The 19,258-nt window shown below is 37.8% G+C and overlaps 1 protein-coding gene across 1 annotated transcript; it reads left to right on the forward strand.

The window, feature by feature from the left end:
• The first annotated feature begins 1,909 nt into the window (after nucleotides 1-1,909).
• meltf (melanotransferrin) lies at nucleotides 1,910-19,133 on the forward strand. The gene is made up of 16 exons (XM_007248254.4): nucleotides 1,910-2,130; nucleotides 3,553-3,707; nucleotides 6,927-7,026; nucleotides 7,327-7,515; nucleotides 7,629-7,779; nucleotides 9,825-9,892; nucleotides 10,000-10,184; nucleotides 11,474-11,639; nucleotides 12,416-12,567; nucleotides 12,693-12,789; nucleotides 12,899-13,093; nucleotides 13,208-13,361; nucleotides 14,681-14,748; nucleotides 14,869-15,056; nucleotides 16,378-16,570; nucleotides 18,071-19,133. Exons 1-16 carry the CDS (start codon nucleotides 2,073-2,075, stop codon nucleotides 18,136-18,138), a joined length of 2,187 nt encoding a protein of 728 aa, XP_007248316.2. The 5' UTR covers nucleotides 1,910-2,072; the 3' UTR covers nucleotides 18,139-19,133.
• Nucleotides 19,134-19,258: the final 125 nt, after the last annotated feature.

Raw genomic sequence — 19,258 nt, forward strand, 5'->3', positions numbered from 1 at the left:
AAAGCAGCCAGTACACCAACCAACACATCCTATAGCAGCTGGCACATCTTAAAGGAGTCAGCACACCAACTGGCACATTCTAAAGCAGCCGGCACACAAACCAACACATTCTAAAGCAGCTGGCACATCTTAAAGGAGTCGGCACACCAACTGGCACATTCTAAAGCAGCCACCACACCAACCAACACATCCTATAGCAGCCGACACCAGCCTGTACATCCTAAAGCTCTCTGTACACTGGCTTGCACATCCTAAAGCAGCCGACACACCAGACTGTACATCTTAAAGCAGCCGGCACACCAGCCTGTACATCTTAAAGCCGCAGGCACACCAACTGGCACATCCTAAAGCAGTCGACACCAACTGGCACACCCTAAAGCAGCCGGCACATTAACCAACACATTCTAAAGCAGCCGGCGAACCAACAGGCACATCCTAAAGCAGCCGGCACACCAATTGGAACATCGTAAGGCAGCCGGTACACCAACCAACACATCCTAAAGCAGTCAGCACACCAACCAACACATCCTAAAGCAACCGGCACATCTTAAAGGGGTCAGCACACCAACTGGCACATTCTAAAGCAGCCGGCACACAAACCAACACATTCTAAAGCAGATGGCACATCTTAAAGGAGTCAGCACATCAACTGGCACATTCTAAAGCAGCCAGACCATTCTAAAGCAGCCGGCACATCAACCAACACATCCTAAAGCAGCTGATACACCAGCCTGCATATCTTAAAGCAGTCGGCACACCAGCCTGTACATCTTAAAGCTGCAGGCACACCTACTGGCACATCCTAAAGCATTCGACACACCAACTGGCTCATCCTAAAGCCGCCGGCACATTAACCAACACATCCTAAAGCAGCCGGCGAACCAACAGGCACATCCTAAAGCAGCCCGCACACCAACTGGCACATCCTAAAGCAGCCAGCACATTAACTAACACATCTTAAAGCAGTCAGCACACCAACCAACACATCCTATAGCAACCGGCACATCTTAAAGGGGTCAGTACACCAACTGGCACATTTTTAAGCAGCCGGCACACCAACCAACACCTTCTGAAGCAGCCGGCACATCTTAAAGGAGTCAGCACATCAACTGGCACATTCTAAAGCAGCCGGCACATCAACCAACACATCCTGAACCAGCCGATACATCAGCCTGCACATCTTAAAGCAGCCGGCACACCAGCCTGTACATCTTAAAGCCGCAGGCACACCAACTGGCACATCCTAAAGCAGCCGGCACATTAACCAACACATCTTAAAGCAGTCAGCACACCAACCAACACATCCTATAGCAACCGGCACATCTTAAAGGAGTCAGCACACCAACTGGCACATTTTTAGGCAGCCGGCACACAAACCAACACCATTTTTAGGCAGCCGGCACACCAACCAAACCTTTTTTTATGAAAGTACCCAGAACACAAGCTGGCACATTTGCAGATGGCACCATTAAAGACCAGTTTGGACCATTTAGTAAAAGCTGGTCTTGAGCTGGATTTTTTAGCAGGACAGTGTTGGATTAACTCTTTGAGGTGAATGAAGTGGATTTTTCAATATTAAAGTTCAGTTTAAGGTCAGTTATCACTGTAAGGGTCAGTTTAGAGTTGGGGATTTTCCTGTCTAGAGGGTTCAGTTTTGGATTCTGTTCCAGTCAGAGTTAATGGAGATGTTTTTTCCTTCACTGTCTCCTCTGTGTGACTCTGAGCTGGAGAGTGTGTGAGGAATGAATACCTCCTGTGTGTGTGTGTGTGTGTGTGTGTGTGTGTGTGTGTGTGTGTGTGTGTGTGTGTGTGTGTGTGTGCGTGGGAGCTCCACTCCCGCCAGTTTTTTGGACGTGCCAGTATAGGTGTAGTCTACAGTGAATCAGGTAGCTCTGTGATTTCAGAGTTGTGTGGTTAGTAAAGGTAAGAGAGAGGTAAGTAGTTCAGGCTATAGGTTGTATACAGTATTTGAACCGTGGTCTGGGAGGATTTTGCTGTACTTTGTTCTGTGAGAGTCAGCAGAAAGGTGTGAGGATTATAAATAAGGCGGAAGGTTGTAACTGGGGCTTCACATGGCAGCCATGCTCGCCTGGATTTCCCTCGGCTTGCTCCTCGTGCTCGAACACAGCGGTGAGACAATTTTTTTATTTGTTTTAGCTTAATAATGTATTATTTCGAGTCAATTTGACTCATTTAATGTTTATAGTCTCTGAACAAATGGTTGACATTAGTTTTGTGATTCATATTTATTGTCTTTTTTATTTTATTTTAAGAAGACAATAAGTAACAAATAAAATTGTAAACATTTATATGCATAAAACATAAGAAGTATCAATATTCTAAACATATTTGCGTGGTAATAATGTTGAGGTCATCATGACACTCATATTCTTTCTCTAAATGTTCCTTCACTTTAGGCCCTAACCTCACAACACAACACAATACTTATAATACCAATATAGCATTATACAAATGCCAGAACCACTGATAATTCATCAAATAAACTGTAAATAAAATAACTGGCTACATTTTGCTAACATTTTTATTTAAATGTAAATATAATAATTTTCTTTAGATTTTAAATTGATCATGTTGACCCAGAAAATAAAGTGTGTTAGTAAATGTGAGGATAGTAGGAGGGTTAAGTAGAAGTAAAATGCTGTATCTACTGGAGTATTATTTTCGAATACTCCACTTAACTGTTACTTTAGTACATATCTTAAGACTTTAATACTTTTACTTTGATACATTTTTTTGTGCTGCACAAGTAACGTTACTCTTTCTGTAAAAACTACAAATCACAGTACTGTATTTTTACTTTCAGTACTTCAGTGGTACATTTTACAATAAACTACTTGCTTAAATACTTAAGTACAAAAACATGTCTCTAGTCTCTAGTACTTTACACATCTCTAATTATTTTAACATATAGCTCTGGAAAAAAATAAGAAAACCTCTGAAATAAAATCAAGAGGAAGATGGATGATCACAAGCCATCAAACCAAGCTAAACTGTTTGGATTTTTGCACCAGGATTGGCATAAATATCCAAAAGCAGTGTGTCTGACTGGTGGAGGAGAACACGCCAAGATGCATGAAAACTGTGATTAAAAACCAGGGTTATTCCACCAAATATTGATTTCTGAACTCTTAAAACTTTATGAATATGAACTTATTTTCTTTGTATTATTTGAGGTCTGAAAGCTCTGCATCATTTTGGTTATTTCATCTATTTCTTATTTTCTGCAAATAAATACTATAAATGGCAATATTTTTATTTGGAATTTAGGAGAAATGTTGTCCGTAGTTTATAGAAAAAAACAGCAATGTTCATTTTACTCAAACATATTCCTATGAATAGCAAAATCAGAGAAACTGATTCAGAAACTGAAGTGGTCTCTTAATTTTTTTCAGAGCTGTATTTTGACAGTACGATAGAATGTGCAAAGAGTCAGAATTAGGCGAAACTACAGCATGTTACTCTACAATAACCTTCTACAGCTGAAATTAAAATTCCCCCGATGCTTGTCTGTGTGTGTGTGTGTGTGTGTAGTGTCTGGACTCAGCACCTTAAGATGGTGCACAATTTCCACTCAGGAAGAGGCCAAGTGTTCGGCCATGTCTCAGGCCTTCAGCAGCGCTGCAATCCGGCCAACAGTGCAGTGCAGCCGGGCAGCCTCTGTAGCAGAGTGCGCACAGAAACTCACGGTACGTATCAACATCATTTAGCCAAAAATAACCAAATGATGAAAACTACCAGTGTTAAAAGTATTCACATTCATTACTTTATTTAGAAGTGTGGATACTAGGGTTTAAAATACTTGTGTAGAAGTTAAAGTATCAACTCAAGCTTTTTACTTAAGTAAAAATAAGGACAAAAAACTTAGGCCACACCAGAGAAGCCTATAGTGAGCTACACTCCCCCTTAAAAAACATAATGACTAATTTGTTATATTAAAATTTTAGTGTTAAGAATTTGGGATGCACTAGGCTCCCTGTTTCAGCTGCATATATACCTATTGAAAATGACCATTATTAAATTAGTTTAATGCACATCTCCTGATTCTCTGCACGGACCATCTTCATACTAGACTACATATGTCTGCTATGTTCTTGCTGGAGTGCAGCGTGACGTGCATGGATTGTGTATAAACCAATAGTATATGGAACAGTATATGTTTATACTTCTCATCCAACCACAATCAAATTCACTCTATCTGGATGGAGAGATTTATCTGGATAGGGTTTTTTTAACTGTGAGAAGCCGGAATGAAAACTAGCTGAAACTAAACAAGAGTAACGAGGCTATATTTTAATTGTATTGAGTACAAGTAAAAAGTCACCTGAAAAATAATTACTCCAGTAAAGTATAGATAACCAACAATTCTATTAACGGAAGGTAACAAAGTATTTGTACTTAGTTACTTAACATATTTGATAACTACAATGTACGATTATCTCGCGATATTTTAAAATGAGATTCTCTAACAGCACAGGCTGCGATTTGACTGGTCACGTGACTTGGGAGCGAGCCGAGCCGAGGACGAGCGGAGCAAACCCGAGCAGGAGGCAGGGAGGTGGAGAAGTGAAGTCAACACAGCGCACTTTCACACCAGCACTGTTTGGTCTGGTTAAATCGAACTCTGGTCCGTTTGTAACTTTAGTGCGGTTCGATTGAGCAGGTGTGAAAACAGTAATCGCACTCGGGTGCGGATCAAAAGAACCGAACTGAGACCAGCTAGAGGAGGTGGATAACGTTAATTACCACAGCTGTGAACAAACACTGTCTCCATGCTCGCGCCGTCTGCGCTGTATTCACCGCTCACAGCCGCGTGACTCTGTTTATTATGTATAAATCTGCGCTGCACGTAGAAACACAAAATCTTCTCGCTGTATTTACTTTTCCGTATATTTATATTTAACGTACTCCCGTGTCAGACAGCTCTGACCAATCAGAGGACACAGGCTGCTTGCGTGGTTTATTGATGCGCATTTTGGTGCGTTTACATTTATGCCTATGTGAAACCAGACCGAACAGAGTGAGAAAGCGCTCCAAGTAAACAAACTCATTAACTGATTCAGACCAGAGAAATGAACTACAGGTGTGAAAACGCCCAAAAAAAACACATCACAAAGCCTTGTGTGGTATTTGCAAGGCTAAAATGCCAACGACCAGTGCTGCATCTTCAAATACAGAAAATAACGAGTTGGTTAAAGCAGATTCTCTTTATGTTTTTTGCACTTTATTTTTTTATGATGTTACTAGCTGGAGAGCAGTAAGTTTAATTTTTTTATATCTATTTTTTCTATAAGAAAAAATGGTGAAAAGGAAAAGCTATTTATATATTTATTTTTCTATAAAAAAAATGGTGAAAAGGAAAAGCATAGATTTGTTTGCTTTATTGTTATCTGTGCTTTAAATAAATCTGACATTGTTTATTATTAAATAAATTGATTTATTGCTTCTGTTTTTTGAAAAATACTTGAGAAGACATTAAAAAATCGCATTTTAAATCGCAATCGCAATTTATAGATAAAAAATTGCAATTAGATTATTTTCCAAAATCGTTCAGCCCTACTACAATGTAATGAAATTGTCCTCAAATAGCTATGTGTAAAATTGCCTGGAGTAAAAGTATGAATGAATGAATATTTTAACTGAGGGATTTGTAGTCCATTTGATATATCTACCTAGCTAATGCCTCAGCTTAGATTAGATGCTTTAGTTAAAGTAAGGGAATTTATTATACAGAGAGAATCAAATTTTAAAGGAAATTCAGGAAGCAAAATTTAAATCAAGAGAAAAATTTAAATAAATTCTCTAACAGTTATTTTTATATCAATATATTAGAGAATTCACACAGCTGAAATAAATAAAAGAAGAGTGTGAATAAATCTGCCTGAATGGGCATTGCTGAAAAATATCTTTGCTGAAAAACAAATATCTTCATTTTTGTTTGTCTTGTTTGCTACATAATTTTAAATGTTTGTTTCACAGTGTGAAGTTTTTTGATGAATGGACCAATATAATTTGTCAAAAAATCTCAGAAATAAACTCTTTTTACATTGAATTTCATTGAAATTTGTGTGAGTGGTCACAATGTAATAAGGTGTGGGAACAAGATAATTAAATCCCTGCCATATAAGTTGTTCCTAGGCCTTCATATCTTATCCCCATGATTTAATTATCTTTTTCCCATGCCTTAAAGTGAAATAGAACTCTATGAACGTAATGGAATTTAGAGTAAACTGAGAGTACTTAAACTTTACTAAGCCAAAAATAAACATAAATATGTAAACAATAAGTCAAGTAGTTCTATTGTCAATACTTCCTCCCAAAGGTTACTGCAAAAAAAAAAAAACAAAGCGATAATAGTACAACCAAATGAAATGATACATAATATAAGTATGAGATAGACACAAAATATAAAATACAACAAGGTCACATATATAGACATATGTGAGACTAAAAACACAAGCAAACACCTTCCTGGTGTTGGGGCATCATAGGGGGAGACCTAATGAGTGGACTGGGTAATTGGTCATGTAAATGTTGGTGAGAAAATGGGGAACAAAAAAGAAATACATTTATAAAAAAAAAAAAAAAAGGAAATACAGTTTGGTTGCTGACTTCTCTGTGAACTCTAGTAGGACTGGTTACATACTACTAACTAGGTGCTGTATGTCAACTGTAAATCTGACCTCTGTCAGTAGAATCTGTATTTATTTATTTAATGCTATTTTTAAAATGTATGTGTTAATACTTACTGCTGAGATAAATTGCTTACCTTATCATTATTCAATTGCGTAATTCTGTAAATCACACGAGAAAAGTATAAATAAATGAATAAAATGTTTAAATGTCAAATGACACATTTACTTATTAATGCTTAGAGAGCTTTGAAAAAGTCTGTGTTTTGTTTCTAGAAAAATGAAGCTGATGCGTTTTCTACCAGTGCCAAAGACATCTATGAAATTGGAAAGCAAGCTTCCTTTAAAATAGCAGCAGGAGAGTCCAGTTCTGATGGTAAGGCTTTTTATTTTCATTATTCCTTTAAATAAACCTCATTGTGACTCACAGGTTCCAGGGTCATGTGACTGCAAAGACATTATATCTATCTGTGCTCGGGTTTTGAAGGGCTGCCAGTAGAGATTGACTGGGGCCGACGTGACCGAAGAAGTATTAGTTGAGATAACAGGGGTTTAATCTGCGGTTGTGATTTGCTTGGTGTAAAACTCTCTTATCTTTGGATATTGTGTTCATCGTTCAGTGTTCACCCAGATGTTCACCCTCTCATAACAGCAGTGAACTGTTTTTGTCTTGTAGGGGAAGAAGGAACAACTTACTATGCAGTTGCTGTGGTGAAAAAGAACAATACAGGCATTAACATCAACACCCTGAAGGGCAAGAAGTCATGCCACACAGGCCTCGGTCGCACAGTTGGCTGGAACATGCCCGTGGGTTATTTGATTGACAGCGGAAAGATGTCTGTTATGGGCTGTAAAGTAACAGAAGGTGGAGTAATATTGTCACCAAATCTGTAAATCTCTGTTACTGTGGATGTTAGGTTTGTGGTGAATAAGAGAAAACAACTGTGTGCTTGTCTGTGTTTGTGTGTGGATTTCTAGGGGTTGCAGATTTCTTCAACGCTAGCTGTGTTCCTGGAGCCGTGAATGAGCCATCGTCCCTGTGCCAGCTCTGTGCAGGAGATGGTTCTGGAAGCCATAAGTGTGAGGCCAGCGTTAACGAGAAATACTACGCATATAATGGAGCTTTCCGGTAATCCTGTTTTTCTCATCTTTAAACACAATATTTCATTTCTAATTCATTTAATTTTTAATGGGCTTCGAGTGGTCCAGCGGGCTAAGCGCTGCCACTATGAACAGAAGATCGCCGGTTCGAATCCTGTTCATGTAGCTTACCATCAGCTACCGGAGCCCTGAGAGAGCACAATTGGCCTTGGTCTCTCTGTGTGGGTAGATGCCCCTCTTTCTCCACATCTCTTCAAAGGGTGATGTCCACAGCACAGGGCGTCTGTGAGCTGATGTATCAGAACCGAGTCACTGTGCTTTCCCCCGAGTGCTACTCAGTAATGCTGCATCAACAGCAGTTTGGAAAAGAGACGGTGGCTAACTTCCCATGTATCAGAAGAGGCATGTGCTAGTCTTCACCCTCCTGGTGTTGGGGCATCACTAGTGATAGATAAAATTCTGAGCAAATGGGAAAAAAATTAGATAAAAAAAAAGGTTTATGCAAGTTTACATTGTAATGGTTTAAATTTACTGTTTACAAAATTTCCTATTCAGTATAAGTAAATTTCAAAAACAGCTGAAATTTATATGGTACTGGCCAGGGGTGATTTTGGGATCCAGCCACACTGCCACATAGCTACACACACACACAAAAACTAAATATAGCATAGATATTTCATGCATAGATCTGCTCACATAATTTATTTTACTACCTTTTTTTCGCAAGTAGCCTGTAGCCTGCGTGTTTACCGTATTAAAACAAGCTACGTTGGACAAATTACTAGCTAATATCACCCTGACTTACTGGAACACTCGGGTACTGTCGGGTGGCATTTACTAGCTCTAGCCACAGCTAGCGGTTAGCCGCTAATGCTGATGCACTAGCAGTTTTGTTTACAGTTTTGTTTACTTAGCTTAGCTTTAGTTTAGTTACCCCACCACCACCACCCAGTGGCGGAACCTGGACCACGACGACACCCCTTTTCCTTACTATTTTCGCATAATGCATCTGGTGTGCTTTATGTAAAAAAAAAAAATAATAATAATTGACCAAAAAAATTAAACGTTCATTGATAATGCACCTTATAGTGTAAAAAACACCTTATTCTCTCACCTGAATCAACCCAATATCCATGACACACATAACATATCAGGAGTGAGACATCACCTGTCGCATCTTCTATTATTCTGTAACATTAATTATCTGGTACTCGTACAGACACATAGCAGAGCTAGCCTCTCTCAGTCCAGTTTTAACACTGAACAAAGGTGCAGGATTGTCAATTAAGCGGCGAGGGGGACTGCTTTATTTACATTCTTAACATTCTGTTTAATGATTTACTTTCTAAAGTTTGAACATTTTTAGCTTATCATAGTGTGGTAATGCTTTCTATTTGCATTTATATTGTATTGAGAAATGTTAAATACCAACACAAAAATGCCTGGAATGAAAAGTCCCAAACTCTGAAAACTCAAATCCAGTTTCCATGAGCAGCCTCACAATGTAGACAGGTGTGGGTGTTTTTAAGCCATCCCATGAGGAAACAGTTTAGGATCATATTTTTTATCCTGCTATTCCATGACTTCAATCACAATCATTTAGTAATAACTGATAGATTAGTGCTAATGTAGGTGCTCTTGAAAGAGATATAATAGAAAAATAGAAAGCGACTCTTTGTTTCTGTACATTGGTGGTGCTAGGGCAGAGAAATGCCTACATCCAAAAAAATGTCTTGAAACTCTAAATAATCTCTGCATGCATCAGTTTTGACCACTATCATCAGAGAGGGTAGAGAGGGTGGTCCCTTTTTCTTTTTGTTGTAGACCAGCAGCAAGCTTCTAAAACTAATGCAGGCAGCTACAGGATGGTACAAATCTGGAGATAATTTAACCGTTGAGAGATAAGCAATCATGACGACAGAGTGACCTGTAAATGATTGTCAAAAAATCAGTAGATACAGTGATTAATGAATTAATTAATTATGTATACTTATCTAGCACTGTAGCATTTTAATCTTTGATAGTCTGTGTTAGTCATAGTCTAGCCTTTTTTGTTTTTTTTGGTCTTCACAGGTGCCTTGTGGAAAATGCAGGAGACGTAGCCTTTGTTAAACACACCACTGTTGGTGAAAACACTGATGGTAAGCACAGTTTCTTTGGAATGATTTGGAATGAGCCATATTAACCTCTGAAAGCAGAAGAACCTGAAAAGACATAGATCTAACAAGAAAACCTTGTTTTTTTACAGGTGAAGGGGAGCAGTGGGCCCAGGGTCTCCGCTCTGCAGACTATGATCTGCTTTGTCCAGATGGAACTCGCAGGGCTGTCTCAGATTACAGATCTTGTAATCTTGCCAGAGTGCCGTCGAGAGGCATTGTGGTCCGTAAAGACATTGATGGCTCTACGGTGTACACCATGCTCAGGGAGGGAATGGTAAGGAATTATTTCAGGATTTGAAATGAGGTTTATTGTACTAACAGAAAATGTGCAATATGCATTAAACCAAAATTTGACCGGTGCAAAAGTATGGGCACCCTTATCATTTTATTGATTTGAAAACTCCTAACTATTTTTACTGACTTACTGAAGCACAAAATTGGTTTGGTAACCTCATTGAGCATTGAACTTCATAGCCAGGTGCATCCAATCATGAGAAAAGGTATTTAAGGTGGCAAATTGCAAGTTGTTCTCCTATTTGAATCTCCTCTGAAGAGTGGCATCATGGGCTCATCAAAACAACTCTCAAATGATCTAAAAACAAAGATTATTCAACAGCATCATGTTGCTGCAGAGGGTGTCACTGTGCATCGGTCAACAATACAGCGCACTTTGCACAAGGAGGAGCTGTATGGGAGAGTGATGCGAAAGAAGCCATTTCTGCAAGCACGCCACAAACAGAGTCGCCTGAGGTGTGCTTTTGCAACGTGCAAAGTGCGCTGTATTGTTGTCCGATGCACAGTGACACCATCTGCAGCAAAATGATGCTGCAGCTCTTTGGAGGTGGTCTGTGGATTGTCCTTGACTGTTCTCACCATTCTTCTTCTCTGCCTTTCTGATATCTTTCTTGGCCTGCCACTTCTGGGCTTAATAAGAACTGTCCCTGTGGTCTTCCATTTCCTTACTATGTTCCTCACAGTGGAAACTGTAGCTAGTTTAAATGGTGCAACAGACTGCAGAAGCTGCAGCATTTAAGGTGGAATGGAAAAATATAAGAAAATAAAAGTTAATAAAAGCTCATTTCAGCTCCTCATCACAGAGGAATTAAGGAATGGACAATAACAATTAATTGCTGCCCTGCCTGCCCCTTTCTGAAGACATACTATGCACTTAAACTGGTTAACCAGCAGCTAGGTTACTGAACTAGGTTACTGAGTGCTCCACTGCTAACCTTTATATCTGTATCGGGTGCTTTAAGGGTTGTCCCAGTCCTTTAGGGGAGGATTAGGATTTCACCCCTTAACTTTGTAACTCTGTTCTGAGGGAAAGGGTTTCACTCTAAAACAAGCGTTAGGGCTACAAAAAGGGAAATAGGTTTGGGCTCCATAATCTCTCAACTAGTCTCTATAATGCTGCTTTAAATCAAATCCTTCCATTGCATACAGAACTGTTTAGAATCTTAGTTACCAATGATGAAGACAGATTTCAGACACATAACTAAACAAATGTATTTCTAGTGAAATCTACTTACTGAGTGAGTGGATTTGTGTTTTCTTTCCCTTTAGCAAAAGTCTGGCTTTAATCTTTTCTCCTCGGTGGTTTTTCATGGAGAAAACCTGTTGTTTAGTGACAGCTCAACAAAGTTCATCCCTGCTGGAAGTGAAGACTACATTCAGTGGATGGGTCAGCGATACTATAACATATTAAAAGCTATGGATTGCTCTCCCGCGGGTTAGTATCCCTGCTTCTATCTACACGCTACTGATAATAAGTATTATTACATCTGACTGATTTGTAATACTGAATTAATGTATTGCCTTACAGCACGTGATATGACGTTTATATTAACTTTATTATTTTAAAATGAGGAATCAGTAATAAATGAGAGTGAGTATGTGAAATGGCTACAGTCCAGCTTCCAAACACTGGATTGAGTTTTCTGCCTCACTTACTTCTCCCCAGATGCCAAGCTCACGCGGGTTGCCAGATTGACACACAGAGACAAGCAACAAGAAGTCTTTCTCTGTAGCTGATCAATGAATATATACACTTCAATGTCTAAAATGCCTCTAATGTCTCTAATATGCTAGTGGTGGTTGTAAATTACCTAGCTATAGTTAGCAACCTTACTGAAGCACAGCGATTACCTGTTCAGGAGAAAAATAGCCAGCTCATCCGTTTCCATGGCTGCCACACACCTGGCAACTCGGGGTGTGAAAAGGGACTGGGGGAATGGCAGTAGCAAGATTCAGAAGATAAAACCCACACAGATTTCCGTGAAGTACTGCGCAGGTCAAATAGGAAAATACTGGCTGCTCAAACTCAACATGTTTCCCTAATATCTGATGATACATCCTGATTATGTTATGAGTTACTACAGAAAATATAATCCTTAATGGTTCTTTAAGTAGGCACAATTTACTGCATATCCAGACAACACTGCACCATGTGTTACTTGTAAGTAAAAGCCGAAACTGATGTTCCACCTGTGTGTTTGTTTTTTTTAGACGTGCCTCAGTATCTGCAGTGGTGTGTGCTGTCTCAGGGAGAACAGCAGAAGTGCGCGGACATGGCCGTAGCTTTCCAAAAGAAGGGACTGACTCCCTCCATCAGATGTGTTTTTGGAAAATCTGTGGATGACTGCATGAAGAAAATACAGGTGAACAGCTGAAAGCCAAATATGCTAATTTTACACTATTTCAGTGTTCTCTGTACACAGTGTCACATGTTTTATTCATTATTGTCCTCTAATGCATTTTTATTAATTTTTTTATACTTGTTCAGAATAAAGAGGCGGATGCTGTCAATTTTGATGGAGGATACATCTATACAGCAGGGAAGAGCTTTGGCTTAGTACCTGCTGCTGGTGAAAGCTACACAGGTTAGAGCTCTTATTATGCTATTGATGACAGTTGAGTGTGATTAACTAAATTGTATTAGAATCAGAAACATCAGCAACTCAGACCAGGCTGCCTCTCTTTCTCTTACAGAAGACAATGATGGCAGTATCTATTATGCGGTGGCTGTTGTGAAGAAGAGCAACGGAAACATCCAGAGATTCAGTGATCTGAAAGGTCGGACGTCGTGTCACACAGGCTACGAGAGGACCGCTGGCTGGAACATTCCTATGGCCACCCTTATAGAGAAAGGCCTGATCAGACCACAGCAATGCAAAGTGGCCCAGGGTCAGTAAGCAGTCATTTCCACTGTCACACTGTTTTATTTCAAGGTCACCCAATGGCTGAACAGCTATCAGCTACAATGTTTGTAAATGTCAGTTTGTGAATTATTTCCTTTAGCTGCTGGAGAGTTTTTCAAAGGGAGCTGTGTGCCGGGTGCCAACGCGCCTGGATTACCCAGTAACCTCTGCTCACAGTGCATTGGAACCTCCACTGGCCAGAACAAATGTGTTAAAGGCCAGGATCTCTATGATGGCTACAATGGAGCCTTTAGGTAACTTAAGGGACTTTTTCCTTTCTAGTTGTTTTACAGTGGCATAAAATAAAAAAGTATTTGCCCCCTTACAGATTTATTTTGTTTTAGTAAATGTAAAAAATAAAAAATGACTTTTAAATGATGATTTCATTTATTAAATAAAGAATTACCTGTGATAAATTACAGTTTTTAGAAATCTGAATTCAATTTCGCTAGCTACAAACAGGTCTGATTACTAACAGACCTGTAGAATCAAGAAATCACTTAAATAGAATCTGTCTGACATGAAGCAGCTAAAATATCTCAAAAAGCAACACATTATGCCCTAATCTAAAAAAACAAAAAAATGAAAACAAAGTCATTAACATCTATCAGTCTGGAAATGTTACAAAGTCATATCTAATGCTTTAGGACTCCAGTAAACCACAATGAGAGCTATTCACAAACATGGAGAAAACATGGAACACTGGTGAACCTTCCCAGGAGTGGTCAACCGAATTAAATTATTCCAAAAGTGCATGGACAACTCATCCAGGAGGTCACAACAGAGAACCCAGAACAACATTTAAAGAAATGCAGGTCTCAAATGCCTCAGTTAAAGTCAGTGTTAATGATTCAATAATAAGAAAGACACTGATCGAAAATATTAAATGTAAAACATGGTGGTGGCAGTGTGAGAGTCTGTGGCTGCTTTGCAGCTTCAGGGCCTGGACAACTTGCTGTAATAGATGGAACTAGGAATTCAGCTGTGTACCAGCCAATCCTGAAGGAGAATGTTTGGCCATCTGTTTGTGACCTCAAGCTCAGGCATACTTGGGTTCTGCAGCAGGACAATGACCCAAAGCACACCAGCATGTTCACCTCGTAATGGCTTAAAAAAAAAATATTATGCTTTTAGAGTGACCTAGTCAAAGTCTGATTGAGATGCTGTGGCATGATGTAGCTAAATTAAAACATTTCTACAAAGAAGAGTGGACCAAAATTCCTCCACAGAGATGTGAAAGACTCGTTGTCAGTAAAGCTTGATTGTAGTTGTTAGGTTTAGGGGGCAAACACTTTTTCACATAGGAATAGATTGGTTTGGATTGCCTTTTTATTCTTTAATAAATAAAATTATTGTTTATAAAGTGCTTTTTATAATTACTCAGGTTATCTTTGTCTGATATTAAAGTTTGTTTGCTAATAAGAAAAATATCAGCATAACAAAAAAGCTAAAAAAAAAAACAAAAAAACAAAGAAATCTGTAGGGGGTAAATACTTTTCACACTACTGTATATTATTCATTATAGTGCTGCACGATATGAACACAAATAAAATAAGATCACTGTGTGTTTCAGGTGTCTTGTTCAGGGTTCAGGAGAGATTGCCTTTGTGAAACATTCTACAGTTTTCCAGAACACTGATGGTAAATTCATTTAAGCAGCTTCTTTAGTTGTGACTTATTATTCCTCAATTCAAGACATTAATAACTAAATTCCACAAGACATTATGCTGATCCTATACAATACATGTATTTAATCTTTAGGAAATAATCTGGATCCCTGGGCCATTAATCTAAACTCTAAGGAATTCCAGCTGCTGTGTTCTCAAGAGTCTCGTGCGGAGGTCACTCAGTATAAACAGTGTAACCTGGCCCGTGTTCCTTCTCATGCTGTAATGGTACGAAACGACACCAACCCGCACGTTATCTTTGGTCTACTGGACAAAGCCCAGGTATGTGTTAATGTCCTGTTATATACTGTTAATACTTATATACGTTATACTTTATATTTACTTCTATTTCTACTAATTCTACTGTTATCAGGTCTAAAAACAGTTAATTTTCTTTTAAGCGATACATAAAAACAAATAAAACTGCTGTATGTTGATGTGGAGTTGTTGTGTGAGAACCTTATGGAAAGTCTGGCCTACAGACCTTAAATCTTCATTGGATTTTCAATATCTGTTCACATGCTTTTTACATTTAAATTTTCTACAGTAAGAAAAAAAATATGATGGGCACATACACACAGAGCTGTCAAGTAATAAAGAACAAACACTTTCTTACTTAAGTAGAAGTTTTGGATATCTAGCTATATTTGCGTAACTGACTTTTTACTTCTACTCCTTATATTTTTACACAATTATACGAAAAAAAAAAACCTATCCAGATAAATCTCTCTATCCAGGTGGAGTAAATCAGATTATGGTTGGATGTAGAGAAGTATAACCATATATCATTCCTATTGGTTTATACACGATACATCACACCTGCACACGTCACGCCCACACCAGCAAGAACATAGCAGATGTGTGTAGCCTAGTATGCAGAGATTCAAGAGAACTAAGCTTCCTCTTTATTATATTTACATTATACTAAAATACATTCATTTTCATTGGACATATATGCCGCTGAAACAGGGAGCCTATAGTGTATCCCACATTTTTCAACATTAACACTTTATAATAACATTTTAGTCATTATGGCTTTTAGACACTGTGGTGTGGCCTGAGCTCGTGTCTTTATTGGCATTTTTTTCTCTTACATTATTTTTACTTTTATACTTTAAGTAGTTTTGAAACCAGTACTTTTACACTTTTACTGGAGTAAGAAGCTTCAGTTCATACTTAAACTTCTACAAAAGTATTTTAAACCCTAGTATCTATTTTATCTATTATAATTATAGATTTTTTCTACACACCTTTGCATACACACATACAGTATGAACCCATATTATAATTTCCATAGATTGTTTTTAAAAAGCTATATTAAAATTTTATTTTTTTTGTTTTTCCTCGAAAGTTATTTGCTATTTGTCAGTTCATTCTATATTTTAAGTTTGATATTTTAATGTCAACCTTTTTGACAAACTTTACTGTCAAATAATCATTAGATTACATGACTAGATTTTAATCAATAGTTTATTTTATTTATTTATATATTTTTTGTTTATATATATTTTTTGCTGTATGTGAAGACATTGCCATTGTCTGGGCAGTAGTCAGTCTAAGTTTTTGGTGATATGTTCACATCTGGGGGTTTCCTCTTTTACAGCAATTCTTCGGAGTTAACTCTGGCTCTGATTTCAAGATGTTTGACTCAAGTAAATACGAGGGATCAGACCTCATCTTTAAAGACTCGACTGTAAACATAGTTGGTGTTGGAGAGAAAAAGACCTATGAGGAATGGCTCGGACAGCAATACCTCGATGCTCTTGTGGCCATGGAGTGCCCTTCCTCTGCATCAGGTGAGCTATTATATAAATATAACAAAAAGTAAGGAAATTTGTGTTTGATAGATTTGATATTTCTTTGCTGTATAAATGCTTCTTGGCCACATTTGTAAAGAACTTGCAATTGTGGGATGAGCAGTAGAGCTGAGTATGTGGGTTGCATCCATGAAAAACTTGCCAAATTCAAATCCTCTCTGGCAATACCAAACAGTTTATTCTGCCATTGACTGGTTTGGTGTTTGATGATCTTCTTGGGGTGTCATCTTCTTGGGATGCACACTTCACGGCCTGTTCAAGGAATCAAGTAGAGTTTATTGTCATTTACATCAAATGTGGTACATGAGGTGGAACAACATTGTATTCACATGGTCCAGTTACACCCAAAAGAGTAACTGTTAAATAAGATAAATTTTGGATAAAATAAAATAGAATAAAATAAATGTCTCTGACATCCCCGTCTGTATAATAATAATAGCTGCCCTATTGCTCGGCTCGTATCCAGATCAGTCAAATTTGGTATGGCGATTCTTGGAGCAGAAACCTACTGACCACTGTAGGAGAGCCCACGTTCACACCTGGAGGTACCAGAAGCTCAAAACAAGTGTCAGTAGCAATAGTAAATTTAGCTGTTCAGGATTGGCAGAGAAGATTTGGGTAATTGTTAATGGGCACAACCCACATATTCAGCTCCACTGCTCATCCCATAAATGCATCATCCTTAGAAATTCCATTTAAAATGGAAATTAACAGGCTTTCTATTGTTAAAGGATTTATGGCCAAGAAGCAATATTACAACAAAGAATGTTACTACCAGTTTCATCATATTACGCTATACAGCTCTGGTAAAAAAAAAAAATAAGAGACCACTTAAAAATGAGGAGTTTCTTTGATTTTACCAAATTGACAACCTCTGGAATATAATCAAGAGGAAGATGAATGATCACAAGCCATCAAAACAAGCTGAACTGCTTGAATTATTGCATCAGAAGTGGAATAAAGTTATCCAAAAGCAGTGTGTAAGACTGGACATGCCAAGATGCATGAAAACTGTGATTAAACACCAGGGTTATTCCACCAAATACTGATTTCTGAATTCTTAAAACATTATGAATATGAAACTGTTTTCTTTGCATTATTTGAGGTTTAAAAGCTCTGCATCATTTTTTTATTTCAGCTATTTCTCATTATATTTCATTTGGAATTTGGTTGAAATATTGTCTGTAGTTTATAAAATAAAACAACAATGTTAATTTTACTCATTTACCTATTAATAGCAAAATCAGAGAACCTGGTTCAGAAACTGAAGTGGGCTCCTAAATTAAATGTATATTCCAATGTGTCCAGAAACCTATTATTGTTGGTTAGAAGGTTGTAAATCAGGTATCTGGACAAAAGACAAATACGTTATTGAATGTCTACAAACCATCATATAGCCATATAGTGTGTCTGAAGTAATGATTTAGCTTGAATGACGATTTTGTATGTTTTTTCTTTTGTTTGTTTCTCTTTCTACAGCTTTGTCTTCAGTCACGCTGCTTCTGGTCACCAGCTTGTCCGTCCTCTTCTCCTTTATGGCTGTGTAGCAAGTCTACCAGCTATCCGAAGGCTACATCAGCTAATCTGAAGTGGCCTATCCTTCACTTTTATATACAGCTACACTATATGAGCAATCTTCAGATCACATTCGTCTCTGATCACTGTAAACTCCGAAGCTACTGCAAGTTGTCTTGAAAACGCAATGTACCTACAATAGTAACAGAATAAGAGTTCAGCATTTGTTCACTGGATTTCAAACAATGTCTTCATGCATGTGTACATAATTACCACAGTGATCATATAACTGAGGGCAATAGCCATATCAGTGTATATGCTTTGCCTGTTACATATTTATTATATGATGATATTCAGTGTTTTGTGAACTTGTTTTAAGTAAAGTACTTGAAGGCACATGCCATATCAGAGAATATGCTGTGTCTTAAATGTCACAGCTGATTTCATGCACTGGCATTTCTCTGGATTTTAGCTATTAATTTTCTTATATCACTGCAAAGTTTAGTAATTTAGATCATGATTTTATACATTGATGTTATACATTAGCTGCTTTAATATTCATACTCATATTTCTAACATTATTCAGTCTTTGATATAGCATCCGCACTCTTTCTAAAAACATTAAGCTGAATGTATAAGCTTTTCTATTAGGGATTTTTGGTAATGTGTTCCAGGTAGATTTCCATTCTCCCATTGAACATTGCATCCCATTGTCTTGCACTCGTCATTGTATTTAATGATAATGAAAAATGATAATGCCTTTTATTAATGTGATTTGTATTTGTACAGTGTTCACCTATAGGAGAAATCTATTTTTATACGATGTTCAGATACCATATCAGTGTATATGTACTGACACATTGATGTCTTACATTAATGCTTGCTGTGTTTTATAGCGATTTCCTAAGTGAAATGATTGAGATGTAACTAATATTTAGTTGCCAGGCCAGTGCGTCTGCTCAAGTATTATTACATGTTACCCAAATCGGGTTCTTTTCTGTTCTGTCAATAAATGAGCATAGCTATATATTTGTCTTTACTGTCTTTTAAGCTTTTAATAAGATTTTCAAACATGACTCTTTGATTCTGTCCCAGTTTGTCCACAAAACAGACCTGGGTATTGTACGGCCCGTGGACCTTATCCTACCTTTT

This window comes from Astyanax mexicanus, chromosome 5 (assembly GCF_023375975.1).
Source record: "Astyanax mexicanus isolate ESR-SI-001 chromosome 5, AstMex3_surface, whole genome shotgun sequence".
NCBI lineage: Eukaryota > Metazoa > Chordata > Actinopteri > Characiformes > Acestrorhamphidae > Astyanax > Astyanax mexicanus.